This window comes from Otolemur garnettii, unplaced genomic scaffold (genome assembly GCF_000181295.1).
Source record: "Otolemur garnettii isolate 467f Iridium unplaced genomic scaffold, OtoGar3 scaffold00007, whole genome shotgun sequence".
NCBI classification, from domain to species: domain Eukaryota; kingdom Metazoa; phylum Chordata; class Mammalia; order Primates; family Galagidae; genus Otolemur; species Otolemur garnettii.
In genome coordinates, this window is record NW_003852402.1 from 107383 (window position 1) to 117328 (window position 9946).

The 9946-nt window shown below is 53.8% G+C and overlaps 1 protein-coding gene across 1 annotated transcript in view; it reads right to left on the minus strand.

Moving 5' to 3' along the window:
* SHANK3 (SH3 and multiple ankyrin repeat domains 3) overlaps positions 1-9946 on the minus strand; it is a 57639-nt gene that overhangs the window by 27995 nt on the left and 19698 nt on the right. Inside the window, exons 13-19 of the mRNA XM_023509380.1 lie at positions 9802-9944; positions 8692-8805; positions 3690-3765; positions 3358-3440; positions 2830-2954; positions 2596-2728; positions 1546-1626 (exon numbers count right to left, since the gene is read on the minus strand). Of these exons, the coding sequence (XP_023365148.1) occupies positions 1546-1626; positions 2596-2728; positions 2830-2954; positions 3358-3440; positions 3690-3765; positions 8692-8805; positions 9802-9944 (755 nt within the window). The remainder of the gene's footprint in view (positions 1-1545; positions 1627-2595; positions 2729-2829; positions 2955-3357; positions 3441-3689; positions 3766-8691; positions 8806-9801; positions 9945-9946) is intronic.

A 9946-nucleotide genomic window follows, 5' to 3' on the forward strand; every position in this document is an offset into this window, starting at 1 on the left:
CTCCAGCTCTTGGGCTTAGGCGATTCTCTTGCCTCAGCCTCTTGAGTAGCTGGGACTACAGGCACCTGCCACAACACCCAGCTTTTTTTTTTGCTTTGCAGTGTTGCCACCCTACTCACTGAGCCACAGGCGCCACTCAGCACTGGGCTACTTTTTAGAGGCAGGGTCTCGCTCTTGGTCAGGCTGGTCTCAAACCTGTGAGCTCAGGCAATCCACTCACCTTGACCACCCAGAGTACTAGGATTACAGGCATGAGCCACCGCGCCCAGCCTCTCTCTTCATTTTTGACAAATGGGATTCCTCTTCCTTTGTTTTAAACTGTGTGCTTTGTTAGTTTATTTGGAATATTTACTGCAAAGAAAATTCTGACCACTCTATATTGGTAGCCATTTCCCACACTGAATTCAACAGTGGACAAGAGCATAAGCCAAGCTCAGCCTGTGGTCAAGATAGGGTCAAGGATCAGATTTTAAGTACGGTTAAGTATAATTCCAGGAGTTTGGGTAAAGCTTTTTTATATGAGTAACATAGAGCCAAGACTGAAGCCAGGGCTGGGGCTCAGCCTAGAACCACAATCAAGGCCATTCCTGTAACCAGGACTTGGTCAGAACTCAGCTTAGTATCAAAGTCAGGGTTCCTTCTGTGACTACAGCCACAGAAGGAAAGAACATGTCAACTGTTACAGATAGTATAACATGCCCATGATAATGCTGTTGATGGTTGGGGCGTACAACAAGGCTGTTAATGGTCACGTGTATTAGCACATTCCTACGAGGAAGATAATGGTCTCATGTACTGGCACATGCCCATGAAGAGGCTATTAACTGTCACATGTCAGGACATGGTCAAGGGAATCTGCACATGCCCATAATTAAGCTATTAGTGGAAAAACTGAGACTATGCCCCCAATGTGCCCCATCAAAGCCCAACACACTCTTGCTTACCTCCTGTAGCTCACAGGCTGTCCCAATATCCTACCAGTAGTGCTCAACTGAGGAGCCCTGTGAGGTCAGGGCTGTTTAACCCATTTAACCAATGAACAGGCCATCAAGAGAATAAAATAAACAAAAAGATGACACCACCAGCACTTGGTAGGGCTGGAAGCAGACCCTGGGTCACCTCATTACTGCTCTTTCTCACTTGTATGCACAAAAGTAGAGTCAAAGCAGAGATGTGGAAAGCCAGAGGCAGCACATGCACCCACATGCAAACACACAGGCAGGCCAGACTCCACTCCCCAGTCACCTGTCTAGCCATCCCACTATCTATCTCCAGTCTCTCAGCCCTTCAACCCTCACCCTTTCTGAATCCAACATCCACCTTACCCTACAGGCACCAAATTTCCCAAAGCTCTAGCTCCATCCCTTTACCTCTGATCTGCCTGCCAGACATTTGTCCATCTGCCCTCCTTCCCCTCCATCTCTGCCTGGCTTTAGCCCCAGCTCAGTCCCCTGTCCTCCCACTGCCTCTGTCCATTGTACCCCAGACTGCTCATCCTGGGTGGTCTACCCATTGTCCACCCTCAATGCCAACCCCAATGCTCACCAAGTTCCTCAAGCTCAGCTGTCATGGACTTGGAACGCAGGGTCAGTGTGGTGCTGGGGGCCCTCTTGGGGGGTGGCGGGGCTGCAAAGAAGAGGGAGGCCTTGGACCTCCTGTCCAACAGCAGACGGCGCGGTGTGGCCAGATGCAGGTGCCACTTGCGCTCCACTGCCTGGATTTCCTCGTACTCCCTCGAGGATGAGTCGCACTGAGCCAAGATCTTGTTCAGGCTGCGGCTGGACGCAAACTTCTTCATGGCGCAAGGAGTTTGGGGAGTACTGGGGGCTGAGGTGGCCGGGGCCCCAAGGGCCCTCAAGACCTCCCAGAGCCAGGGCCTCAGTCGACAGTCAAGGGTATGCCAGTAGGGGGTCACGGTGCTGGCTAGCTCTGGCCTGAACACCCACCCTACAGGCTCCAAGGGCCCAGGGAGGGGGCAATAGACCCATGGGGGGGCTGGGAGTGGTTTGCTGGCAGGCCAGGCTCCTGCTGCTTCAGGGTCCCCCCAGGCCCAGGTGGCCACTGCCCCGTGGGGGGACCAGGGTGTGGTCAGCCAAGCTACAGGCCTGGGCTGTGCTGGCCGGCAAGCCTCCTGGGCCCAAGCTGTGCCGCGGCGTCGGCGCGGGGAGAAGACGCTTTTCCTCTTCCCTCAGGTGCCGCCTCCCCCTTCCCTCCGACAATAAGCAGCGCGGCAGCGTCAACCTCACAGTTGCTATGGCAACCCCGGCCTCCAGGCAGCTGCTGGCAGTGTAGGGAAGGAGGGCTCTGCCATGCCAGGGGCTGGGGGGGAATGCCGGGAAGGAGGGGGCAGGGATCTGAGAAGGGGCAACCTGGGGTCAGGGGTCAGAGGCCTCAGGCCAGGAGACAGGGTTGACAGTCTAATATCAGGGATGGAGAAGGACCCCTGAGTCATGTATGAGAGCATTTTGTCTAGCTTCAGAAATCTGATGTTAACAGACTGGGGTCAGAGGTGGGGAAAGTAATGTGGGCCTGAAGTCAAAGGTCAGGGGCCGGAGAGAGAGCCTGGGCGCAGAGGCCTGAAGCCTGACCCCTCACCTCTGCGCCGAGCCCCATCCTCTTCTGGCTTCCTTGTCACAGACACAACCTTCATGACAAGGCGGTTGCCACCCTGGCGAATCAGAGCCACCACTTGCTTGTGTCCAACTTTCACCACGTTCACTCCATTCACCTGGGACAGACAGGCAGCTAGGTGGGGATGCCCCCAGGTGCCTCCTCTCAGCATTCAGGGATCAGCACGTTGCAAGCTATGTAGGTCAGGACAGGCCTCACCTCAATGAGGAAGTCTCCAGTGCGCAGCCCCGCCCTCCAGGCGACACCCTCCACGTCCACAGACTCCAGGTACTGCAGTGCCGGAAAGGCCGGTGTGGGTGTGAACTCCTCAATGGGGGTCTCTGCTGTGGGGGGCAATCAAGAAAGTGCTTCACTAGCCTAGTTCGGGTGGGGGCAGTAGCCACACAGCCACTACCAAGAGGTTTAGCGTGTGAAGCAGATGACTTACAGGGACAGAGTAGCCAGGGATGGGGGAGGTCCACAGGAGGGGGCCACATAGGGCAAGGAAGAGCCAGCCCAGGACTCCAGGACATATCCCCCTGCAAAACTCCCCACTCGCTCCCCCAAGAAAGATCCCCCACCACTATGTTAGACACCCTACAACAGAAACAGTGGAAAACAGTGGAGAAGTTGCTGCCTTGACACTGTCACTACAAGAAGAGGAAGGGTGCAGCCAGGAGGGAGAACAGAGGAGAAGGGTAGACACCCAAGCAGTGTCCTGCCCCACTAGTGCCCACTGCCCATTACCTTTGGCTCCCCGGAGCACAAAGCCAAAGCCTTCGTGGTCCCGTTTCTGCAGGACAGCCACCTTGTCATCAATGACATAATCACTGACGAGGAAAGCAAGGAGAGATGAGGCAACCCCACAGGGTCCAAGAGGGTCACACAGGAACAGCCCACCCCAGGATTTTCCCTGGACTGATGAAGACAGTGGAGGATAGAGGAGTGCAGGATACCCTCTCTGCACCCTCCTCTGACCTCTTTGCACCTGGCCCCCTGGCCCAGCTCTTGGCTTTCCTTTATGTGGACACCCCACCCACAACCCCTCTGCATGCCCCAGCCAGTGCCCCTGCAGGTACCTGTGTGACGTGAGGCTGTCATAGGAGCCCACTGTGTAGTGGCGAAAAAGCCTCTTCGTCCGGTCCTCCCGGGTCTCTGAAGGGAGTGTCAGGAGCTGATAGACAGTCTTGGCCTCCAACTGGCCTGAACTACCCTCAACATGTTGATCACCAGTCTACACGCACACACATCCTTGGTCTGGTTATGCCCAAATGCAAGTGTGGGACCCCAACTCCTGGGGTCCTGGGTCCAAAAGTCCCAAACCAAGAACACTAAGAGGATCATGCAGGGAATTCTGGTTTCCTGGCTTAGAGTCCAAGAGCGAGCAGCAGTCCTGGCTCCTAAGTTGAATACAGGAGACCAGACAAGGCCAGGGCTATCCATAGAGAGGGTCAGTGAGCCCAAGGGTGAGAGCCAAGAATGAGGTATATACGTGTCTGACTGCATGTATGACCTGCAGTCATGTGTAAATGCACACATGGGCCCATGGTCCTATGCAAGGGCTGTGCTCACAAATGTGTGAGTTCTGTGTTCATGCATATGCACATCTGTGTATGTATGATGCACACCCATGAACAACTGTCATGCTGTATACCCACATGCAATGGCATGGAAGTGGGATTGTGTATTCAATAAATTCCTTACAACAGATCCCTGATACTCAACCTCAAGGGGTCCCTTGCTTCAGATCCCACCTGAATGGGGCAGGGTGTGCAGGTGTGAGGGGCTTAGTCCTCTTCCCTGACTTTACTATATCCCCCAGAACTTTGTCTCCATCTGTTCTCTTGATCTCAAACTCCCTCATGACCACTGTGAGCTAGACAGATGTCTGCCCACTGGTCCACCCTCTAACCTCCACACCTCCAGCCATGACCTCTCTGCACCCCATGGGCTCCTACAGCAGCCTGTAGACCCTAGACTCCTGGCTTCCAGGCATATCTTAATCCCTCCTTCAGGACCTCCAAGGTGGCACCACCACTGCCTCAAATTCCTCCTATTGTAGTGTTCTTTCCTTCAAGAAGTATTATTGAGTTCCTACTATGTATCAAGCATGGTTTGTCTTAGCCTTTGGGAATATAACAGAGAATAGAACAAAGTCTCTCCCTTGTGGACTTTAAAATCTATTCAGGGGAGAAAGAATAAACAAACAATAAATATACATATCAAATGCTAAAGAGAAAAAGCAAGCAGATTAAGGAGTACAGAGAAAGTTTGCCATTCTAGGGTGGTAGCCTGAAGACCTCGCCAGGAGGTAAGAGACGAGTAAAGGCTGAGGATGGAAGGGTGCAGCATGCAGCTCTGTGAGCAAAGGGCTTCATAGGAGAGGACAGTCAGGGTAAAGCCTGCAACAGGAGTTGGCCTGGAGCATTGGAAGAACAGTTTAGATCCTGTATAGCCAGAGCAGCAGGCAGGAAATGAGATCAGACAGGGAAGTGATCATGTTTTTTTTCTGTTTTGAGAAGGAGCCTCTCTCTGTCACCCAGCCTGAAGTGTGGTGGTGGTTATGGCTCACTGCAGCCTCCCATTCTTGGGCTTAAGCAATCCTCCCACCGTGGCCTCCCAAAGTACTAGGATCACAAGCATAAGCCACCATACCCAGCCAGGAAACCTACGATTTTTAATGACCTGTTTCCCCCACTAATTGTGAGCTCCTTAAAGGTAAGGACCACATATTATTTATCTCTGTGATCCCAGCACCCAACACAGCACTGGACACATGACTGGTACCCTCAGGCTGACTGGGAGGGGGATGGGGCATGGGTCTGTGATAGAAGGACAGATCAAAAGGTAAATGGATAGATGGAAGGAGGGAAGGAGCAAGACGGGTATGTAAGGATAGGTCAAAGGGTAGAGAGATACATGAGTGGATGGATGGATGGATGGATGGGCTGGGTAGGTAGACAGGTAGCTGTGCAGGTAGAGACAGATTGATGAATGAATGGATGGATGGAAGAAAGGAGGGGTTGGTGTGCTGGCATGGCTGAGTATGTCAATGGATGAGTGGATGGGTGTTGGGATAGGTCGGTGAGCCGAAGGAGAGACAGATACAAGCATAGATGGAACAGTGGCTGGGTGAAAGGAAGAGCTCCTAGTCACATCGGAAGACACATTCACCAAGAACAGCACTGGACTGGATTCCAGGTCCCTGCCACTAACTTGTGTGACTCTCAGTAAGTCCCTTTTGAGCCCTCCTTATAGAGCAGGAAAATTCACCTTGGAGAGTCCCTTGGGTTCCGACAACCTATTATTTTATCATCCTGGCCGCCCTAACCACATCTGCACCCACCACCCTGCCACCCCGTAGGCCAGCTCAGGCCAAGTACTGTACAGGTGGGGCTTCAGACCTCCTCCTTGCCTCCACCTGTACCGTTCTACATGTCAACCCAGCCACAGAAATACTCACAAGGCCTGTCTGCAGAACCCCAAACTTATAGTTCACTAGCTGCCTGTTTTTAGATTTTGTCAACCAAACAAATTTTATTTATTCCATAGCACAAATTCATTTCCCAGTTTTATTAATCAGACACATCAAAGTCAGCTGAAATGAAAACACCCAGCACAACACCCTGAAGTGACAACCATACAAGAGAAAGGGAGGGATAACAGAGGATCCCATTCACTCTGCTGGTTCCTGCACAAACCCGCCTCCAGAGCACACCTTACTTCACCAAAGCATTCCTGCCCCTCACAGCACCACCTTCTACCTGCCAGGCTCCTTCAATCCCTACTCTGGAGGCATCATGGGAGGTCTGCTCTTTGCTGGGTGACCCGGGGCACCAGCCCAGCCTGCATGCATGGGTGATGAACACTTGGCCTTAAGTCCTTCTCTACCCCCTCTCCAGCCCCAGAAAGAAAGATTTCTTTTTTTGATGTGAGCCTATTGGAAGTAGGTTCCTGTTCCTGGGCTGCCCTCTGGCCTGTGGGAGAACTTGGCCCCCAGGACCCAGAACAGATGTTCCACCCAGAGCAGCTAGCTAAGCCTGCAGCTACAGTCCGGGAAGGCTGTTACTGCTCCTGGCCCCTGCAGACAGCCTCTGCAGGCCCCTCTCCCTCTGCCCAACCATGGAACACACCATCAGGCCACATGCCCCACAGCTGCTGCCCCATCCAAGAGCCCAGCACTCATCCTACACTGGCTGTCTGCAACCTCAGCCCACCCTGCCCACTTTCTTCCCCATCTGCCTCAACCCCAACCCTTTTTCTCTTCCCACACAAAGCCATGCTCCCCCCAACCCCATGCTAGCCTTGCTAACCCTCACCCTATGCGTGTATTTCATTCACACAGAGCTGACTGCCTATGCCACGCATATGACTCTATTCCCTCAGGGCCATGTGATTCCCATTTCTAAATGAACTAACAACTATCCCCATCTCTCAGGACTGCTTGGAAGGGTTAACAACTTCTAGGTAAAAGTGTTAACACCATGCCTGGTACCCCAATGCTACTCAGCAAGAAAAGTGCTGACACAAAGCTCTAGAATATTATGCCAGGCCCTACAAACATGGGCTCCCCTCATCCCATCTGCTAACCATCTAGAGGACTCAAAGCCCCTCTCCACTGCCCACATTCATGTGTTTGTTATAACCACTGGGCAAGCCCACTCTCTTCTAGACATGAGCCAGGCCTCTGTGATCCCAGCTCCCAGCACAGGGTCTAGCACACAGCAAATACCTAACAAACATTTGCTACTCCCAAGTTCTGACTCTTGCCTAACCCTCCCCTTCCCAGCTTCAGACTTAGATCCTAATGCCCCTAGATCCACAGTCCTCAAACCAGGACCTGCATGACCCATCACAGTAAGAGCTGAGGACCATCTCCTATGACAGGAAGGAATCTTCATCACTCCTCCCCATCTCATCCTGTTGGAACCAGGCCCCAAACCTCTGAAATCATTTCCCACCTCAATCCCACCCCATCCCTCAATAGGCAGAGAACCAGGATGCCCAGTCCCTTCCACAATCTGAGCCACCAGGAGAGCCATCCCAGTGAGGTGGCAGACAGCCAAATGAAGGGGTAAAGCACCCCTTGCCCAGGGGTGAGTTGGTGGCTAAGCTTCTGCCTCCCTGGGCCTTTGCTGAGCTCAGCACAGGGCAGGGGTCCAGGCCATAGTGCTGGGCTCCCATAGGAAATGCACAGCCTGGGAAAAGGGACACAACAACTCCAGGCCCAAGTCTTTCACATGCAGAGGTAGTTATGCATGCATTCTTGATCCACACACACCCCTGACCACCAACAGTAATCTCACTCAGGACAGGTTTACTTGCCCCACCAGTCCCCAAGTCTGGGGGCCTCCAAAGGACCATCCACTGCTTTCACCATCAGGACCCCTCACATCCTGACACACAGAAGGATCCTTCCTGGAAGCCCAAGTGGTCAGCATGGTTACATTGTAGTTGCTCACCAACCTAGGAGCTGCAGCCTTCATCCTCATGTCCTTCCTGCAGGCTGAGAATGCAGCCCATCTTTCACCTGCTGCCCTCAGACCATTCCTGCCCCATGGTACCCATGAGAGCCCCTCCAGGACCAACTGGCCTCATTTCCTCCTGGCTGGTCCAGGCCTCCCTGCTCTGCCCACTTGGACAATCTGTCCAATTTGGAAAAACGCCTCTTTTCTCACACTGACCTCCTTACTTGTCCGCCAGCCACACAGGAACCGCGCACTCCATGCACCTGGTGCTTCTGTGAGCACCAAGCTGGAGGGGTGGCTACAGTCACTGGCAGGGACCACACAGAGGCACAGTCATGGGTATGCAACCTCCTGTAGTGACATCACATGCATCACATGCATTGAACATCAAGTGTCTGATTACCGTACTACTGTTCATAAGTATGTGCACAATGTGTGAAACATTGTATCTGTGTTGTATACACAAGCGTTTGTCTACTTTAAGTGTGTCTGAGTTTACGTCTCATCTTTTCTCTGTGAACATCTATGTGGATTTAACATCAAGAAAAACCAAAAAGAAACTCGAAGAGGTGGTGCCCCTCGGAAGCTACCTAGGGGGACGTGGGTCACTCACCATGTCGTGTGTCATATTGTCTCATCTGCACTTCCTCCACGCAGTCAGCCGGGAACCAGCCTGTACGGCCCTTCACGGTTCCCTCCCAGAAACCGCCCTCCCCAATGCTGAGCACTGGAGGAACAGAAGCCAGATGGGCTGTTAGGGGGGAGCAGAGCAACTGGGCACCCACCCCCAGCCAACCTCAGGCTCAGGTTCTGCCCACCCCACACCCTTTCTCCTTCCCTTCCCACATTCTCCTATCTTTCTTGGGAAGATGCTGGGATCCACACAGCAGAGAGAAACAAACAGATGGGCTCAGCATAGGACAGGCATGTGGAGGACAGAGAGCCACGCAGATGGACACACTCAAGGAGGGGCAGGAGGCAGAGGCCAGGGCCACACTCCTGCTTCTGCCCCTCAGCTGACCACTTCCCCAACTAACCCCCATCTTGGCTCTGTCACCCACCCAGGGGTCACTGCTAAGAGTTCAGGGTCTTCATGCTGTGGCCAGTGGACTGGGCCACAGATATATCAGAAGGGCTGATCCTCACAAGTCTGCTTCTACCTCAGGCTCCTATGGACATGGGCACCCCCAGGGACAGCACCCCAGTGATGACAGAGACCCCCAGAATGAGAGGAACCTGTTATGGCACAGAAGCTCTAGTGACAGAAACCTGCATGACACACAAACGCCCATGTAATTGCCACAGATGTCCCCCACACTGGCAAGGGTTCCCACGCCACAAGGATTTCCGAGGAAAAAGTACAGCAGTGACACAGGAATCCCATAACACAAGGAAGCTCTGTAATGGGGCAGGGTCCTTCAGAGACCCCCAGTGACATCAGCCCCCATCACGACACAGAAACAGTCCTCTGACAGAAGAGGAGTCGCTATCACTATCGTGACACAGGGAGTCCATAACAACACAGCATCGAGAGGGAGGCACAAGACAGGAGATCCTGCCAGAGCCCTTCGTAGTGACACAAGAAATCCCCAGTGGGGCACCCCCACAATGAGCAGCAGCCCTTCTGCTATAGCTCAGGACTGGGACCACTGTACCCCTAGAGCCGCGCCGTGCCCCTCCCCGCGGCGCACCCCCCGCGGCCCCGCCCCCTGCGCCCCCTCACCCTTCACGGCCTCGCCGCGGTGCAGTGGGATCTCGCCCTCGCCCTGCGGGTTGTGCGCCTTCACAGCGATGAACTTACGACCGGGGACTGCACTGTAAAGTTTCCGCTTCGGGCCCCGAGGCGGCGGGGCCGGGGACGCAGGGGG